The sequence below is a fragment of the Toxotes jaculatrix genome, chromosome 7, assembly GCF_017976425.1.
Source record: "Toxotes jaculatrix isolate fToxJac2 chromosome 7, fToxJac2.pri, whole genome shotgun sequence".
NCBI classification, from domain to species: domain Eukaryota; kingdom Metazoa; phylum Chordata; class Actinopteri; family Toxotidae; genus Toxotes; species Toxotes jaculatrix.
In genome coordinates, this window is record NC_054400.1 from 19,402,646 (window position 1) to 19,421,876 (window position 19,231).

At 41.2% G+C, this 19,231-nt stretch overlaps 3 protein-coding genes across 3 annotated transcripts in view; 1 reads left to right on the plus strand and 2 right to left on the minus strand.

Moving 5' to 3' along the window:
* The window catches only part of LOC121185057 (tetratricopeptide repeat protein 28-like), a 158,210-nt gene extending 149,887 nt beyond the window's left edge, over nt 1-8,323 (minus strand). The window contains exons 1-2 of the mRNA XM_041043027.1: nt 8,160-8,323; nt 5,054-5,353 (exon numbers count right to left, since the gene is read on the minus strand). Of these exons, the coding sequence (XP_040898961.1) occupies nt 5,054-5,353; nt 8,160-8,189 (330 nt within the window). The 5' untranslated portion in view covers nt 8,190-8,323. The remainder of the gene's footprint in view (nt 1-5,053; nt 5,354-8,159) is intronic.
* Nucleotides 8,324-12,315: 3,992 nt separating this feature from the next.
* Nucleotides 12,316-14,835, plus strand: LOC121184805 (L-serine dehydratase/L-threonine deaminase-like). Its single transcript, XM_041042687.1, has 8 exons — nt 12,316-12,381; nt 12,534-12,690; nt 12,907-12,946; nt 13,049-13,188; nt 13,470-13,561; nt 14,081-14,308; nt 14,418-14,542; nt 14,642-14,835. Exons 2-8 carry the CDS (start codon nt 12,538-12,540, stop codon nt 14,833-14,835), a joined length of 972 nt encoding a protein of 323 aa, XP_040898621.1. The 5' UTR covers nt 12,316-12,381; nt 12,534-12,537.
* A 1,814-nt stretch (nt 14,836-16,649) lies between these two features.
* Nucleotides 16,650-19,231, minus strand: part of LOC121184468 (probable E3 ubiquitin-protein ligase HECTD4) — a 35,975-nt gene continuing 33,393 nt past the window's right edge. Inside the window, exon 76 of the mRNA XM_041042133.1 lies at nt 16,650-18,890. Within this exon, the coding sequence (XP_040898067.1) occupies nt 18,754-18,890 (137 nt within the window). The 3' untranslated portion in view covers nt 16,650-18,753. The remainder of the gene's footprint in view (nt 18,891-19,231) is intronic.

Consider the following 19,231-nt stretch of genomic DNA (forward strand, 5'->3'; position numbering starts at 1 on the left):
TCTACCTGCTGAGCAACTTTCTCTGCACTATATCATAACGAGTCTCTGCTGTCGGTATTAGTATTCTCATGACTAACTAGAGGCATTCATATTTTAAAACTATTTATTCATAACTACAGGCAGGTATGCAGGTTGATGTCAGCTGCATTCAGTTCTTTCAAATCAAACCAGATCATGCTAAGCATAAATATGCATCAAGGGGTATTATAAATATTCAGTGATGCATAGCATGGCCCCAATATACATATGGAGTTCAGAATCGTGCATTTATTTATCTGTTCTGTCTAATTTCTATCTTATTTTATATTTATATACGGGAAATATACGGGCTCAGACTGAACCTTTGTCACTGAAATCTAAAACTGCACAGAGCAGAGAAGAGAGAAAATGAAAGACATTTTTGTTGTTTGAATGTTTCACTCCAGCAAGACTAAGTCTGCAGCCATGCCCCGCGCGGTTGGAGGGAGGGACTTCGACCTGATGTCAGCATGCTAACAAGCTCTCAATAACACTGCTAACAACGATGTTGAGCAGACACAATGTTTCACATGTTCACAATAAAAACAAACCACAGCTGAGGTTGACAGGAACATTATTAGTTTGGTTTATGACCAAATACTGGCACATTTGCACAAATGAATCAAGTCGGGGGATTACCTAAGTTGATACTATTCATCCTAAGGAGGCCAAGAATGTCATGAATGCCAGATTTCATGGCAATCCAATACATAGTTGTTGAGCTGTTTCACTCAAAATTAAAAATATCCACCTTATGGTGGTGCTAGAGGAAAGGTCAAGGGATCAGCAAAGTCAGTAGGATTCATCCTCTGGAGACCCATGAATGTCTGTGCCAAATTTCAGGGTTGTTCAGATATTTCAGACTGGACCAAAGTGGTGGAACGGACTGAAATTGCCATACACAGAAGATGGCTGGCAGCTTTAGCACTGCAAGACAATTTCAGAAAATGTAAAAGAACACAAACGCTGGGTTACAATAATACAAATGATAGAATAACTCAGTGTTATCATACTGCATTAAAACACACAGGCCACCGAATACATGTTCTCTGCTCTACAAACACAAATGCAAACAGATTTTAGCCTACTTCCTGCAGCTTCACCGGGATGTTTTCACTTCATTATTCAGCATGTATCAGAATAATAGGACAGGTCACCAAAATGTTATGAGATAAATACTTCAGATGGTGCGAATGGAAGCATTAAGAAACGTACAAAAGCTATAACCACTCTCCCCATGAGATCAAAAGACAGGCTCTTTATTCTTTACACACACCGGGATCAGATGAGAGAGCCGGTTTAACGGACTGTCATACCAACAGGGGAGCATTACTACCCAGCGATTTTCATCCACATGAAAAGCAGAGCTCTGCTGAGAGTAGCAAAGGATGAGGTCTTCAAATCACACACACACAATTATTTTCTTCCTGTTCTGCGCACAGTGACGGCCAAAGCCAGTGTCATTGTCCAACTCAGCATGAAAAAGAAGCTTTGTGCCTCTTCAGGGTGTCAGCATCAACTCCTTACACAATTACTGGATATGCTGCTGCTGTAATTAAAGTCCTCTTTCAGCACTCCACACACACCATGACCTTTTCCAAGGCAAACACTCATTGTCTCAGACCCAAGGCCCCTCCACTAGAATGTAAAAAGACATTTCTATGAGTGTGAAAAAGAAAAATATATGCAAGTAATGACATGCACTGAAAAAAAAATTAGAGATACATATGAGAAATGAGGCTTGATGGGTTTTACCCATCATTATGAGTGTGTGTCAGCAGCAACTTTGGCAATTAACACTTGAGGAGACAGAATACCCTTGATAGACACCATCATAACCTATAATCAGAAGATATGCAAATGATAGAGATGTTTCCCCTGACACTGCAGTGCCAGTTGTCATTTTGGTTCCCTGGGAACTCTCCTGTCAGCGCTCAAGCAGAAGAATGGGAGCGATAGCAGAAAGGGCTGTTTGTTTAACATGTCACCGGAACAGCCGTGTTGAGAGGGAGGGACCAGATGGAAGAGTAAAATAGACAGGGAATCCATCTAGAAAAGGTATTGTCCTCTCAGTCACTTGTAAACACCTAAAAAGCACTTGCGGCGCTGCACAGAATCACCAGATACTCACTGCAAATAGATGCTGAAATGTTTTTCATCTTGCATAAATGGCACAGACATACGCCTGTCAAAAAGCGTTAGCTACAGTTTAGGAGTTTGCCACAGTGTCACTCCTTTCATTCTTAAAAATTAACTAGACACCATCTTGCGATGGGATCCCTCCGGCTGTGCATATGCTGACGTTCGGACCACACCCATCTCGGAGCTCGGCCTTCATCTTTATCTCAGCTACACACCTGTAACTGTAAGACTGCATCTTGCACCTGCCAATGTACGCAAAACCACCTCTGTGATAGTCTGTCAGTAGGTGTAGGTGTCTCCAGACCACATTTTGCTATTCGTTATGACACACACACACACACACACTTCAGGTGAAAACAATACCAGCCACACTGTCGCGGCTGATAATCATGCACATGAAAGCTTGATTATACACCACACATTTTCTCCCTGTATCCCTCCCACACTGGCTCATAGAGACAAAATGTGAACAGACACACACAAGTGTGGCCCCTTGTCTATGAAATGACACCGTATTTTGTTCTCATTTAAGCTTTTTATATTCAGTAAGAGGGTGGGGTACAGAGGGCCTAAAGCTGTCTTGGGTCATTAAACCACACATTTTCTTTCTTCTTTCAGAATGTGTTTTCTGGCTCTTACAGCAGGGAAAGCTGACAGATTAGACAGGGGGTTCCTTCATAGGCTGGCTGTGGGCTTCAGGAGGGTGGGCTGCTCGCTGGTGCTTGGGGCAGCAAAACCATGCCTGTCACTGTTTGATGGGCCAGACTAGAAGTGCAGTCATAGGGAGGTATGATTGATGATATTATGTACTCACACAGGATCTGAATGCCAGCACACTCCTGTGATTTAATCCCTGTTCCTTCATCAAACATCCAGGCATAGCAGATGGACCATACATTGCCAAACCTTTCTTTCCCCAAGGCCAACGCTGTGAGTGTCAAGACCACTATAGCAAATCAGCTCTTTGAGGCAGCACTAACTGAATACAGTAGCTGTAGTACATATCACTATTCATTCATATCCACTGTACAAAGTGGATATGAAAATACTAAATTATTTGGTTAAAGGACCTGAATTTAATTTGGACTAAATGTGATTTTTTTTTCTTGACATATCAGAGGAAAAAAAAAAATAATGGAGGATGGATTTGTTGTGACCTTGGCCTCGACCCGAACATTTATCAAGTAGAAAACCCACCTCCCACAAAATTCTCCACGGTGGTAGCGTTGATACATGTAAAGGAACATTTCTACCATAAAGATGAAAAAAACGTCAGGTTGAACATTAAGGTTTTCTTGAACCCACCGGAAAAAAAAAAAAAGGGGGGGGGGGGGGCGGGGGTCTTGGAAATTAAAGTACTTGAATGCCTTTTTGTCCTGCTCAGACAAAAACGCTTGGAAAGTCCTTCTTGTTTGACAAGACTGACCCCTAGTGGTAATTCAAGAAACTTAATTTAAAACATGAACAACCATCTGTGTAATTGTCAATACCATAGACATATTAATCCCATTGTCTCATGTTACAGAGTAAAACACAAGGGTCAGGCTATACACCAACACCAAGTCTGCGAACACAAACTTCGGCATGAGAGTCAAAGATGTCAGGCAGTAAATCCTGGAATAAGCAGAGCTACACTGTCTAGATTAAGCCAACCATCCCCCAGTCAGACCACAAAGAGTTCATTGTACTTGGATAGCATATAAAAAAAGGAGAACAGAGAATGATTTTGGCAGTAATTTTCAGTTATAGTTTGGTCTCACTGGCCTCAAAAGTTACCGAGTGAGAAATGACGACATGGAGACTATTGTTGTAGAACTGAAAATATCAAATGACAAAGAAAAAGCATTGTACTGAAAAACATCAAAAAATCACAGCTGGACAGCTACAGTGTCTTCGTAAAGACAAAAATAATAACAACTATAGAAAACAATAAATGCTAGCAGGACTACATTTGTGACAGGTATTCATCCATTAGAGTTTTACCCTTCTTTAACTACTGAAAAGCACATATACTACGGGACAGCGCATTATCAATGTAATAAAAAGTGACAGTCTCAGTTCTCAGTTCAGAGGAGGAAACCTACCTTAGCATCTGAAGATACATGATCTCAGATCAAAGAAGAGGTGGCCACTGATGCATCATTGGTAGCGACAAATTATCATCAATACCACTCTACCACATTATCATCAATCTCTCTCTCAAAAGACAAAAGTATCTCTCCATGCTAAATCATGAAATCAATGCATTTCTATCACCAAGAGGAATTGGTCTCCTAGTGATCTCTGTGGCTGAGTAATGTGAAATCTATCGCAGGTTAGTCCACACGGCCTGGACAAGATCAAAGACAAGACCCCAGAAAATTGCATCGATCAGCAGCCACGAGAATGCAACTGAGGAGCAAACATGTGAACAGAATTGGAAACACTTTGAATTTAAAATGAATCCTCTGTTTGCAAGGGAGAAAAAAAACAATGATGCAAAATAATTTCTAGTGCAACAACAATAATACAACTATAGAGCTACCTTATTACCTTCTGTCCTATTATTCTCTATTACACTGACAAAATGTCACTTTTCCAAAAGGCCTTTTTTACTAAGCATACTTGAAATTTCAAAAAACAGCATGTCCTCATTTCAGTCTGTGCAACTAGGTCCTGATAACTGAAGTTGAAATTGGCAATGATATGGACATCAGAGCCACCAAATGAGATTTGTTTGAGATTTATAATTTATCAAGTGTTGGCGCACTAGATAAAAATCAATCATTTCTATCTTAACAGACAAAAATGTTATTATTTGCAGCATGAAAAACTCTCCCCTTCTTCCTTATGTTGTTGCCTTGCTGCAAAAATTTGAGTGTATCCATAGTTTGAGCTTTTGAGGCACACTTACCTTGGGCCACTTGGGATTAAGCTCACACGCTTTTTCAGCATCATCCAGAGCCGCTTGGTGTTGTCCCAGTTTAAGAAGAGCAGCTGAACGGTTACTGTACAAGATGCAGTTCTGCGGGTCGGCCTGCAAGGCATCGCTGTACAAAAGAACGGCCGCCTGGAAGTCACCACGCTGACACGCCTCATTGCTCTGCTGCACTTTCTCCATGAACTCTGCTTTGCTGAGACCATACCTGGTCCCGTCGTCTCCAGCAACACACCGGATGGGTCTGCCCACTGTCCGAGAACTAAAGATTGAGAACTGGAGAAACGGACAGAGACGAGTGAAAGAGCTATAATCATTACTCAAAGGCAATGTCTTGCTTTTGAGCAAGACACTGGCCAGTGGTACCTGACTGTACAGTAGTTAGAACATACAGTTGAAGTGTGAAGGAATGTTAATGTATGAATGTGAAGGGTGTTTCTGAAACAGTATATGACAAAGCATGAATGACAAACAACTAAAACATACATATTGTGATCCCACGTGCTAACTGAGATCAATAAACCTCTTTCACAGCAGAAATTTGGACTTGTCATAGCAAACAAAGCCTGGTTGTAATTATTAATATTAATAATGGCTGAATTCCATTTATTCCATTTATATGTGCCAGTTTCAGGATCCTGTTGTTGTGCATGCCAGCTCAGTGGTATGGCTGTCTGGGACAATAAACTAACAGAGCCATTGTTATTTGTTCCACCTGCAATTTTCCTGTTGTGACAAGTCAATATCACAACTGTAAAAGAACTTTCTATAATAATACAGGGATGCTATCATCTATATAACTGTATGAATGTTGCTTTAATTTGGCTCAAATCAAATTTTAAAAAGTTACAGATTAGCACACTGAGATACAGCATACAAGGTTTATATAAAACTAAATGAACAATGAATTTACCTCTTGGCCTATATTCTTCCATAAGTACAGATTTTTTAAAAAGGTCTTCAAAATAATCCATATTACAGCAGAGAAAGGTTTTGGTTGAGAATTGAGCTGATTTTGCTCATGTAATATGGTTTATTATGGCTTTGTGTACAAAGGACAGATTCATCCATCCATGTTCTATACTGCTTAATCCGTCAGGGTCACGGGGAGCTGGAGCCTATCCCAGCTGACTATGGGCGAGAGGCAGGGTGCACCCTGGACTGGTCGCCAGTCAATGGCTGACACACAAAGACAGACAACCAAACATGCACACACTCACACCTAAGGGCAATTTAGCCAATTAACCTAATGTGCATGATTGTGGGAGAACCCACGGAGGAACAGGGAGAAAATGCAAACTCCGCACAGAAGAGCGGAGTGCCACCGTGCCGCCCCGGACAGATTCATCAAAGTTTAAAATAGGGCAGGTTTTATTTTTCACCACCTATTAAAATATATCCTGTATTTATTCTTATGCTCACAGCTATTAACTTGTTATTCTTCCATACAGAGGCTTAGACACACAGCAGTAGAGTAAAGTTCAGCCTAATAAAGACATCTTGATTACACTGATAAATTTCCTACCACAACAAGATAATACCTGCCTCAGAGCAAGGTCATCTGCATTAATGTGGGGCTGAATCTATTATTCTTCCCATTCATATTCAACTTGTTACACTCCTGAACCAACTGGCAGGCAAACCGTTTGAATGTAAACCAATTATCATATCGATTCAAGTCTTACTGTTGCTGCATCCAAGGAATAAAGTCTGACTGATTAAGTAGGTGAGCGCCGTATCCATTTAACGATGACGGTTTGCTGAGTATTAGTGAATCATGAAATTCATCTCGGGTTGCATGTTTTTTGGGCGAGCTTCCATTATACCTCTTTCTCACCACACCTCCTCGGACTGAATTCTGGGATAGGGCAGGCTTGGTAATTACTTCCAGAGGCCCAGAGAGTAGAAGCAGCAGACATGAGGGCTTTAGGTATCAGATAGATTCAACATCCAGTTCCAGTGCTTTACCAATCAGCTGCTCTCTTGCACCCTTTGACCTCCACCTCTTCCACCTTTTCTTGATCTTCTCTTTGTGACAATCATTACATAATCCTTTCAGTCACATGACAACCATACAGGAAAGAATTGACTTCCTGTTTTACTTTAGTTGGACTTTTAAGTGTCCAGTGTTTTATACTGTACCTCTAACAGACCATTCAACACACACAGATTAGGAAAAGACCACCAGTGGTTAAGGTAAACGAGTGGGTGCCACCAGAAGCAACTGAGCTCTCAGAAATACACAAACAGACTGAGAGAGTGATGTCCATGCCACAACTGACAACACTGTCTCGCACACTGACATTCAAAGTTTTGCTTTAGAGAAATGTCAGAGCATGCAGGTTTACCCTTCACACAAACACTCCTCTGGATGATTTCAGCTGCTTAGCAAGGACCAGAGAGAAGGCAACAAATCAGGGTGATTCTACAGGAAGGTCCAATCTGTGTTGTCTCATCTGCTACAAAATACTGGGGGATGCCTACAATATGTGGGCAGCACTTGGCAGGAAGGGTGGAGAGAGTGAGAGATAATGAGAGCCTGGACCAATACAGAGGGCACCCTACCAACATAATCATAAGGAGACACAGAGATAGAGATTAATTCAACTCCGCAAAGGCAAACATGGTCTGGAGTGCACATATATTTATTGGGGAATACTTATGGCAATACATGCAAACCTACAGCCACTGTAGGAATTTGGCAGCACAAGCTTCTCTGTTCATGCAATAACAAAATAACTGTGGTTTGGGTTTACAGCAGCGTCTTTTGTAATCTGTGTGATCTCCTACTGACATTAAATCCCATTTAAACTGGCTATTGTCTGCGACAGGAGAGCCCACACATACTCTGTGCAGTTCAGTACAGTATGCATGACTGGAAAATCGATAGAGGTCTTTTTACGAGGTTTTCGCAGGAATGGTCATTCGGTATTTCCTGTCCAGGACGCGAGGTAAAAAAAAAAAAAAAAAAAAAAGAGGAAAAAAAATGAAGGTGTTATTCAGGAGGGGATATAATGCCAACAACTACAAAAATGGCAGCTCGCACGACAGCGAATAAAGTAGCTGTTTTTAATCTGTTTACCTTTTCTTTCAGAGTCGCTTGCTTCTCCATCCTGTCTGACTGCTTTGGTTTGTGCGACGGGTTATCGCTCTCATCCCATCACACTCCTTGTTGACTTTTTTATCGATTGTTTGCGCATCAAAACGTGTTCAAACTGTAGCCTCAAAAAAGTCCAGGTTGCGGTGCAGTGGTGTCGATAAAACTGCGAGGAAAAAATCCACAAAAACGGAGCTGTGTGGCGTTCAGGAGAAACTTTTCTCAACGAAAGTGCGCCATGTTGTCAAATCTTTTCCTTTTTTTCGTGTCTTTTTTTCCCCCTGTTGCCATAGCGGATTTCTGTGCGCTGTGCCGAGGGAGGCATGAAGGTCTGTGAGAGCCTGAGTCAGGAAAAGAAAAGTACAATTGATGAATGTAGCACTCTGTAATGCTTTGTTGTTGTGTTTAAATGTCCTGCAAGCCACTGAAAAAGTGGTACACAAAGCAAAGGTTAAATAACTTTCAGGTCTGAGGCACCTATCTTATTGGTGCCCCACCTGGACTGAGTGATGCCCCCAGACCATATAATTATCAGGAGGTCAATGGGGAAAACCATTCATTTCCGCCTTGAGTGAGAATTCCCATTTGGAAATATTATAAATTTCTGACCAAGTGCTGGAAAAACATCTATACTCTAATATTAACTCTATTAACTTTAAATCTTAGAGGAGCTCCACATAGTTGTGTGTCTGGTTTCATCAACAAACCACAAGAGTATCTAAAAGAGGCTATAAATCATGTTACAGTGGTAGCAACCATCTTGAAAAGATGCATGAATGCTCCCATTTTGCCCCCATTGCACTAATGCAGCATGATTTAGGCCAAATGTGGTCACAAACACACGCATAAACCTTAAAGCTGCATATCTTTTTACATAAACAAGGGAATACATGACTGTGTAATGTGAAAGTTACAGTCAAACAGTGACCCTCAGCTCTGAGCATTGTAGCGTCTTTTAGCTCACTGTTTTGGTTTCCAGCCCACAACATTTGTGAAGTGGCCAGAAACATGGCTCTAAATCTTAATGCTAATTTTGCCCCATGTGTTAATAAGCAACTGTGTGCTAACATGCTCTCCACAACAACAACAAGGTGTTTGCTGCATTTCAGTGTTTTTAGCTTGTTTAGCTGCTCCCAAGGGGCCAAAAAAAAATCACAATGCAATGTTAGCAGTGGGTCCTTAAGTGGTGTTTACAGAAGTTGCAATGTTTTAATTCACAGGGACTTCATTTTAACAGAAGACATATATTATATACACACACAGACAGTATTACTGATTTAGGGTGCTTGGATGTCTGGTGTCGACCAAGCAATATACATTTTTACTGCAGACATTTTTTCACGTGAAAGGAGGAGAAGTGCAAATCAGGACAAGTTAATAGCATGACTGCAGAACATTTTGGTTTACTGGTTCCAGGGCCCTGTTGTTGTAGCTATTTAGTGTGGCTTATTGGTGCATTTAAATGGAATAAAGCCAAATCTTTATAATCATATTAGTTACACCAGTGCTTTCAAAATATCAGTTTGTGTTGCAGTAATAAATAAGTACTTTGCGACATTAGGGCAAAAATGAACCATGGAAGTCTCCCTGTATTGCAGTGTAATCAGTCATGGTCTCTTCACATGGGCAAAAGTAGTTCCACTGTTGTCAAATCAACTTTGCAGCTGCATCAAGAAGGCTCCTTGTAAAATAATTTTACTGAGAATAAGATTTTGTAGATTCTTTCAAATCACATTCTTAGCTGTTCTTTTGCCTCCACGATCACAACCAGATGTTACTGAACTGCCATATCTTACAGATGACACCATTTACACAAGGAGTTCATGTGCATTGCAGGACTTTTACTCAAATTAAAACTTGGTCATTTTACAGAATCTGCTGCTGGAGGTTTGCTTGCAGATGCAGGTTTGACCGCTGACTGCAGACACATAGGAACCTTTTTTTAAATTTAGATGAATAAAGTTTTGTTCTCTTTGTAGCTTTTGAAAATACTATTTATCTATTTTGTAAAATAAAAAAAAAAACATTGAACACCCCTGCAGATATTTCAAGTCTTTTTGTTCAGTATTATTAATTGCAACTTCAATGGTAAGTTTGTATAGCTTACAAGTCAATAAAAGACTACTTTTGGCCCTGAAGACTGAGACAATAATAATAATTTGCAGAAATATTGCAGATGTTAGCACAATGACGGTCTAATAACAGTAGGAAATGAGGCAGACTGATGCAACTCCTGCTCAGAAAAAAATGTTGTGCAGCCCTTCACCAGCAGATGGTGTACCAATCCTTTACAGAGCACACTTTGGCACCAGTTGTCTTTTAAGTACTTGTAAGCAAAAAGTAACTTCTCTTGTAATAGACCTGGCAATGAGAATGCACAAAAGCATGTATGACGGCTGAACTGCATTAAGAGTTTCCTGATGCTGTGTGTGTTCTGCGTTTTGAGGGAGATGAGCAAATTGCGTGAATGATTCATGCAGCACACCACTGCGCACATTACATCAGTGATGCGCACCGCAGCGCTGCGCAATATGAGACGCACAATGAGGGCCCTTAAGCGCGAGCGAAGCAAAGGGTAATGGCAGCTGTATTCTGGCACGGCACGCCATCATGATGATTGGCAACAATCAACATCGGACCAATCAGCAGTCAGAGGCTGCAGAGATGGGTTTACCCGGGTTTTATCCCGGGTACTTCGGTTTTCTCCCACAGCCCAAAACATGCGAGGTTGTCCAAAGTGTAGCGCCTTGCCAGCTGGGATAGGCTCCAGCTGATCTTACACCCCCTCCCAGCTCTTTCGAGAATTCAGTTCAGTGCTGAATTTGGGTGTTTTGTGGACATAACTCTTTCTTTTCTTTTCTTTTTTGTTTTTCTTTAAATGGTTGTTTATACAAAGTTTAGAAAAGAAAAGAACCATTATTAATGGCTGTGCTTGAAATTAATGAAGCTAGTTTTATCAAGTTCTCATAGCCCCCCCACATGACAGACAGAGCAGCAGTAATATAAAAACCACTCAGTATCCCCATATTGGAAATCATACTCAGGTTATGTATCTTAAAGTTGAAAAAGTACTCATTCGAAGAACCCATTTATTAAGCACAAAGACTACTTATATTAATGGATTATTGTGCCTTATGCATGAACATGAAAGTAGCACTCTTAAACTTAATGTTAGTTTAATAGGTTTATAAACCGATGGGCAGTTTAATCGATGAGAGTTCATTCAATTTATAAAAATAATCACGTTTTTTTTTCATGTCAAAACTTTAATCTGCAAATTAATGGGCTATTAATGATATCTTAAAAGTAAACGCAGGCCTCATTGAATAAACTTTACAATATTTCCCTCTGGAATAAAGTGAAGAAAAGGTGAGTGGAAAGTAAAGCAGGCTTCAGCACATGTGAGTGCAGCCTGCTTCAGTAAATGTACCACCACCGCAACACGTTATCCCAGACAGAGATTTTTAAAGCACTTTATTCCTCTCCCACCGAGGCGGCGGCTCGCACCGTCGGTGCGCCGGATCATTCAGGTTTCAACCGTCCGCGCGGAGGCGGACAGAACCCGCTTTTGGTAGTTGAGGGATCGGGGCCAAAATAGTAGTGACTCTTTTGGTAATGCCAGCAGTGTGTGCAATTCCTTTAGAGGGGAGAGAACATGCGAAGGGCATCGTGTGAAAAAAATCTCATGGGTGGCCTCAGAGGAGGCGAGAAGAGGGTGAAATTATGCAATGAGTTTTCGGGAAAACAAGTCTATTACACACTTTTTGCCTGTGGTGCAAAATGATTAATATATTCCACCTTAATCGTGACAGCAAGAGGTGAAAATACATCTTGTTTTTTCTTTTTTTTTCTCATGACCGTTCAGTCATATACCAGTGCAGACTGTACCGATATCCCAGCTTGCATCAGACCCTGATACTTCCCAGTAAACTGATTGTTGCCTGAGAAAATGTAATGAAATTCATGATATGGGATGGGGGGGCAGAATTTCATTCATTGTCAGACTTCCTCATCCTCACGGCCACTGGGAGGGTCTGCTGGCAGGACACTCAACGCTGATTGGCCCGCAAGTGGCCAGGCCCACAACACAGGCAGGTATATATCTACTTTAGCTGGAGGCATGGGTTGCAAGAGGAATAGGGGAAAAAGGGCGTTTGGGTCCATCCTTTACAACATAGCTTGTTTTCCTGTCTTCCACCCGAGTCTGGTAAGTTGAAGCAAACACTGGAAAATCATCCTTGTGTCTTTTTTTTTTTTTTTTTTTTTTAGAATTTTTGATCAGTGATCTTTGACAGTCATTGAGCTTTTCTCTTGAAATAATAATAATAATAACATTTCTCTGCTTGTCTCTTTCTATAGTGAGATGAAGACCCAGCAGCCTCTTCATGTGGCCACACCAGTGAGGCAGAGCCTCGCCCTGACCAAAGTGGCCGGGACCTCTGTTTACCTCAAGCTGGATTCATCTCAGCCCACAGGATCTTTTAAGATCAGGGGAATTGGACACCTCTGCAAAACTGTGAGTGAATGTTCCTCTGTTTTGGGATGAGATGATTTTATGCTGTAGTCCAGCTTTTGATGGAGGTTTGTGTTGACGAATGTGTGGCAGAGATGAACCAGTATGGACCAGTTTAAGTGTGTCATCTCCAATCTGAACACTGGGTTCCTGTGTTTATAACCTGTGACTTTAAGTTTTTGACTCTAATGTTTCTTTTGTCTTCTTTTTGTCATGTAGTGGGCAGAGCGAGGATGTGAGCGGTTTGTCTGCTGTTCAGGTGAGCACCAAAGCAAGAAAAATAACCTTAATGTATTTAACAATTATCCTTGGCCCCGTTTGTGTTTGGGTATGTAATCGTTGACACTTTTGGTCCCAACAGGAGGAAATGCTGGAATGGCAGCAGCTTATTCTGCCCGTCAGCTCGGGGTACCTGCTACCATAGTGGTTCCAAGTGTCACACCAAACCTCACAGTGGAGAGGCTGAAGGACGAAGGTGCCACTGTGATAATTCATGGCAAGGTTAGTTTGTTTTTACATCAATGGTTTTACATTTTTTCCCCTTCTGAGTTTAAAGAATGGTGGATTCTGATTAAATTTTCGGCACATTCATTATTATTTTCTTATTTTTCATCACTCAGTTATTACATTTGGATCAGAGGGAGAATGTAAAATGAGAAGAGCAGAGCAAGCAGTTAAATTGTGGAGAGAAAAAGTGGAGAATACATTATTAGTAGGCTTCTGTGATCTTGAAATAATTTTGATTCATCAGATTAAATAAAGTTGTGTCTTGTCTTCGTCAGGCTCTAAATGAAAGTATTGAATATGGACAGCAGCTTGTGGCGAATAACCCTGGCTGGATATTCATCTCTCCGTTTGATGACCCCCTCATCTGGTAAGACAGTCTCACTCTGCCTCTCTGTAATCTGTGTGCCATCAGGGGATGGGGTGTGGGTGAAGGGGGGGTGATAAGACAGTTTCTTCTCTTCGCTAAAGGAAATTAAATTGTTTTAAAATGTGCAAACGACTGATAGTAACACCTGTCATGTCACACAGTTCACACTCATGCACACAACAGTTGCAGGGGGCCGGGTGAGGTGTTATGTCAGATACACTGTATCTTATCACAGTGTTAACTTTGAGGGGATGTCAGATAATTCATTTACACATTAGACATCACAGTTGAAGCATTGAACACAACCTTAAATTACTGACACCGTGGGCTACTTACAGTGAGATATGATCAGCATTTTATGATGCATTTGCATTTTAGAAAGAAGTACTACCTTGAAGGAGAAGGAGGCAGCATGCACAGACAAATAAATAAATAACAGTTTTCCTTCTCCACATTATACTGAAATCTATGTTGAATTTCTAGGAAACTGACAGAGCAGGCTTGTGTTTGTGTGTGCAGGGAGGGCCATACGTCTCTGGTGAAAGAGCTGGAACAAGACCTGAGGGAGAAGCCAGGAGCCATAGTGCTGTCAGTGGGAGGCGGAGGCCTGCTGAACGGAGTAGTGGAGGGACTGCGTCGTGCCGACTGGACTGACGTACCCATTGTAGCCATGGAAACCATGGGAGCACATAGCCTCAATGCAGCCATGAAGGCTGGAGAGCTGGTCACTTTACCTGCAATTACCAGGTACTGTAAACTACCTAATCATAAATGCCATTATATCCAAATAATGAAACTGCCTGACATTTACATTACTTTTTCTTCTGATGACCTGACCTTTTATTTTACTCTCCAGTGTTGCAACCACACTGGGCCTGACCCGGGTCTCTGCACAGACGATGAAACTGGTGAATGAGCACACGGTTTTCTCAGAAGTAGTCACAGACCAGGAGGCTGTAAAAGCTGTTGAACACTTTGTAGGTGAGTACGACCCACAACCGAACAGATGTACGATGGGTATGAAATGACATAAATCGGACATGAGGCTGATCTCCCCCCTGCTATGTCTGCTTTCTGCAGATGATGAGAAGGTCCTGGTGGAGCCTGCCTGCGGTGCCGCCCTGGCAGCTGTGTACAGTGGCATTATCAAAAGGCTGCAGGATGAGGGCAAGCTGGCACAGCACCTGGGCCCTGTGGTCATCGTGGTGTGCGGAGGCAATAACATCAGCATGGGGCAACTGTGGAGCCTGAAAAAACAACTTGGTATTATCTAGTGTGGCCGACTACCTCGGGTCCTTCTGACCTTTCTTCAGTTCTTCCATCAGCTGGTTTCAGTCCCTGAATCCCATTGTTCGTGTGCTCCACTAACCAAATCATTCCAGACTGTGAAAATCTCCTGAGCACTGAGACTATGAACAAATGTGAGGGTGAGAAGATGGAGAAATGTTTTTTAAAAAATCTTTTAAAAATGTTGTAATTGTGATGCTGCTCTGCTAGAGGTAGTTTGTGACCAGAGAGACCTCTATAGACTGACACATTTAGGTGGCAATTCACATTTTTATGTGTGTTTGCTTTGTAAAACTGACTGTATGTTGTTCCTCTGCTTTTGTACTTTTGACATGTATTTAAAAATTAATAAATTATATTTCTGAATATTCTGCCTAAAGAATCATTTCCCTGTCTTGACAGTTTCTTAGTCCTGGCTGCAGATGGTATATAAACTACAGATCAGACCACGTCCTCACAACATAAACTTTGACCAAGAATCATACAATATATCATGAATGGACCTCTGGTTAATGTTTGCATTGTATTTTCTTAATAAATCTCTGTGCACTGTTTTTATACTAAAGCTAGAGAGATAAATAGGCCAGGATAATCTACTGATAAAGGGATGTTAAAACAGTGCAAATATAAAGTTATTATTTGGGCTGCAGCATAATTACAGTGTCTCCCATACCATTAAATTATTCATCACACAACAATTCATTAATAACCCTGGTCTCAGTAGCTGCCTCTGTAATGAAGTTCCTCACACCTTAAGGCTTTGGTGGCCCGATCTCTGAGCAGCTGCGATCCTTTACAAATGAATGAGTAATTCACAAACTTTTAAATATGACCTCTAATTTTTAATAAAGCAGTAAGTGAATTCAGTCAGCACACAGAGAGCATGTTTCCATGAGTTGCACTGCTCCTTGAGTGAGGATTACATTACACAGCAGTGTATTCCTGCCAGGTCAAGTGGCCTCGCTGCCTTTTAGGTTTCTTAAGAAGCCGTTTGTGGGTCAGTGGCATGTAGCGTGACCACAGCAAAAGTCTCCACACCTTTTGAATACACTGAACTTCGGTGCGCTCAATTGGCCAGATTGTTAGGGGATGTGGCACATTTCCTAGCTGTACATTGGTCTGTGGGTCATTAACATAGGGGTGGAGGGCCCTTATGTCAGAAGAGAAAGAGGGGAGACAGCTGTACGTGAGGGACAGATGGCTAGTTCCTTTGAAAGCGACTAGTCAACATGCTGGAGACATTCCTAAAATTCCTCCAGGCAAATGTTGTAAAACAAGTGCGAGATGTAAGACTGGTGCTTTTTATTAACTTATCTTCTGAGAGCACATAACCATTGTGCTGGAAGCACACTGCTCTGAGAGACACACCACTCATGCTCCACAGCATAGCTCAGTTGGTGGAGCCCTATGCGTGACTCAAGTGAACTTAGTTTGAAGTGTAACAGACATATCTACCCATTACATCAGATTTTTGCTGATGAAACGGTTTAAACATTGACAACTACAAGTTGTTTTTGGTTCCCTTTGAATGGGTCACATAATGCAGCTGAAGGGATAGTGTGACTCAGTGAGGAGCAAGACTACAGATCCAGATAGAACTGGCCTGGCCCAGCACTTGCAGCTTTGAAAAGGTGTCTGGTTTACAGCCAGCGGTGACGTAACCAGAGTTGGTTCAGTTTAGGAAACATGTTTTCCCAGGTACTCTCAATGTTTATCTGAGAAAAAATTAACTGAGGGAAACACAGAAATGCAGTGTCAGGGTCAATTTACATAAAGCAGGACAGTTAAACAGTGCTTGTACATGAAGACATTTCTTTATTGTGACACAGAAATCTCAAATGCCATCTGATTCTTTACATCTGTATAATCCATTTTAGATATGTTAAGTTTCTGATGTGCAGAGGTAAGACAGTAAAAGTTAAGTTAATGCAACCATAAATAATTGTAATAAATATCAAGTAAATGTACAGCACACATTTTATCGCAACACCTCTTTGTATGGATATGTCCTTTTTCTAACCTTATCTACTCCCCTCCGGAGGAGGAGGAGGAAGTAGAAGAGAGAGAGCGTCCCAGTTAGCAGCGGTATATCACCCTTCAAAAGAACTGAACCAAAACCAAAACTCGCAAGCCATTCGACAATCCAATTCGAGTCAAATATCGATTCTGTTGTTTTTCAGTTCTATCCAAGTAAAATGGAGATTTTACTCACACAAGAAAACATGTTTCACCATGAGTAGAAGAAATTGAATCCATCTGAGTACAAGACAAAGGTGATAAGATTACTGGTATTTCCAAAATTCATAAAAAATAACAACACAACAAACTGGATATCCAACAGACATCACCTAGTTTGCTCATTTTAGAATCTTTTCTTGGAAGAATAGTGCAAACCAAAAACAAAAAAATTATAAGGTGAAATGAATTAGCAATTAATAAAAACTGCCATCAAACATAACCCCGGTCTATTTACATTTTGTTTTTCTATTTAATTTTTACAAAGCTTAAATTAATTTGGTTATGGGTGAAATAAAAACAAACAAACAAACAAAAAAAAACCCCCAGCAGAATCCTGTTTCATTAAAGAAAACTATGAAAAGGCAGAACTCAAGATAATCCACCACCCCTTCCCCGCTGTGAGTGTGTGTAGATTGTGTATGTTGGGGGAAAAAAAAAAAGGGGGGGGGGGCGGGATTTGTCACACATTCAGTAGCAGTAGCACACAAACAATGTGGGAGAGCAGCTCTTGAGAACGTTATCTCCTTTCCGTTTTCACAAAGCAAACACTGGTTTCACACGCCTGAAGTGTAAGCTCATCAGAACCAACAGGCCTCTCTTATCGTCCCATCTACCTGACCTACCATGCGTCCACAGCTACTTGGATATCGAAAAAAAATCAAAGAGCAATTTCATAAACTAATAGATTAATATGACTTTTTTTTTTTTTACATGACTTAAATACCCTCTCTCCAGAGACTTGAATAAAATGTATTCCGTTTATATAGGCATAAGTTATGTTTGTCCATTAGCAGTTCATTTTTTTTTTTTAAACAGGCAGTAAACTACATAATATCCTGTACAGCACTTGTTCACATCTTCTGCCTGCTCTTAGCTGACGTGGTCAAAAATAGGCAGCGTCACACGTTTCCTTTTATTCTGGTAGTAGTCGTACCTCCGTCTCAAACGTCAGATAATTCTGTGAAAATCATTTGGGTTTTCCTTTCACACACAACCAGCGTGGCCCTCCAGAGAGAGGCTCCTACTGTACAGCAAAGGCATGTTTTCAGAACATCACCCCCACGGAGGGGAGACAGAGGGAGGCAGCTAGGTTAAGCATTAGGAGAATGACTGTTTGTTTGTTGCCTCGACAGTATCAACTCATAGTAGAGTTAGCCTAGCTGAGACCACACTTGAGAGTTCAGCAATCATGAGTTGAACTTGTAACTGTAAAGAGCTGAAGTCATCCTGTTAAGCTGTTAAATTCACAGAACTTGACTGTACCTTCTGTTAAAGGGGAAGGGAAAAGGCGAGAGAAAAAAAAAAGTGTCACAGTTGTTTCACTCCAATGCCATCCACAAATTCAGTGCATCCAGAACAGACACTTGTTATCAGTGTCAGTGCCAATTCAGATTTTCTTCCCTGAATTTCTCAAAAAAAAAAAAAAAAAAGTATCACACGTTATCATGAAAGGTAGTACTTGTGTAAACTGCAATAAAGAAAAAAAAAATAAGCAGGGAAAAACATGCAAAGCCACCTAAAATAAAAGTTATAAATTAAAATTGTGGTTTTGTTGGCGCAGCAGAGCATAAAGGATTGTGGTCCAGGTTCCAGGAGTGTGGAGGTGAAGGCGAGGCAGGGGTTAAAAGTAAGATGGAGGGTGGTTGTCACTGGGTTGTCAAGTCTTCTTAGCCGCTGAGTGGGTCCTCGCGGTAGTGGATGGCGTATCGCAGTTTCTCCAGCATCACATCCAAAGAGGTGTACTGGGGCAGTTTCACCATGAACATACAGGTCTCCACGCGGATGTAGCGTGAGTCTGGCTGACCTGGAGAGCAGAAAAACAGGAAGGTGTGTTACAACGAAATCACCTCGTGCCGCTCTTCTATAATGGGCCTTGTTATGTATGTTTACCACTGCAGTTTTTTCATAGCTCTGCAGAAGGCCCATGAGTTGCTGTGTAGCAAGTGTTAGCGATAATAAGCTTGTCTCGGTGATAAGAGTGAGTAAGAGTGTTACGCTATCTTATCTGTAGTAAACCATAGTAGACAGATTTAAAATAGTTACTTAGGAAACTCAGATAGATCCCACTACTGCGAATGTGAAGATCACAGACAGTATCTGAAATCTAACAGTGCGTCTTCCCACATGGAACGGCTGAGAACATCT

What these genes read in the sequence shown, in the direction of transcription:
- LOC121184805 (XM_041042687.1), top strand. Translation starts at nt 12,538, where the DNA reads ATGAAGACCCAGCAGCCTCTTCATGTGGCCACACCAGTGAGGCAGAGC. An exon ending in TTGGACACCTCTGCAAAACT is followed by an intron (nt 12,691 to 12,906) that starts GTGAGTGAATGT and finishes TTTGTCATGTAG; the next exon opens with TGGGCAGAGCGAGGATGTGA. An exon ending in CTGTGATAATTCATGGCAAG is followed by an intron (nt 13,189 to 13,469) that starts GTTAGTTTGTTT and finishes TGTCTTCGTCAG; the next exon opens with GCTCTAAATGAAAGTATTGA.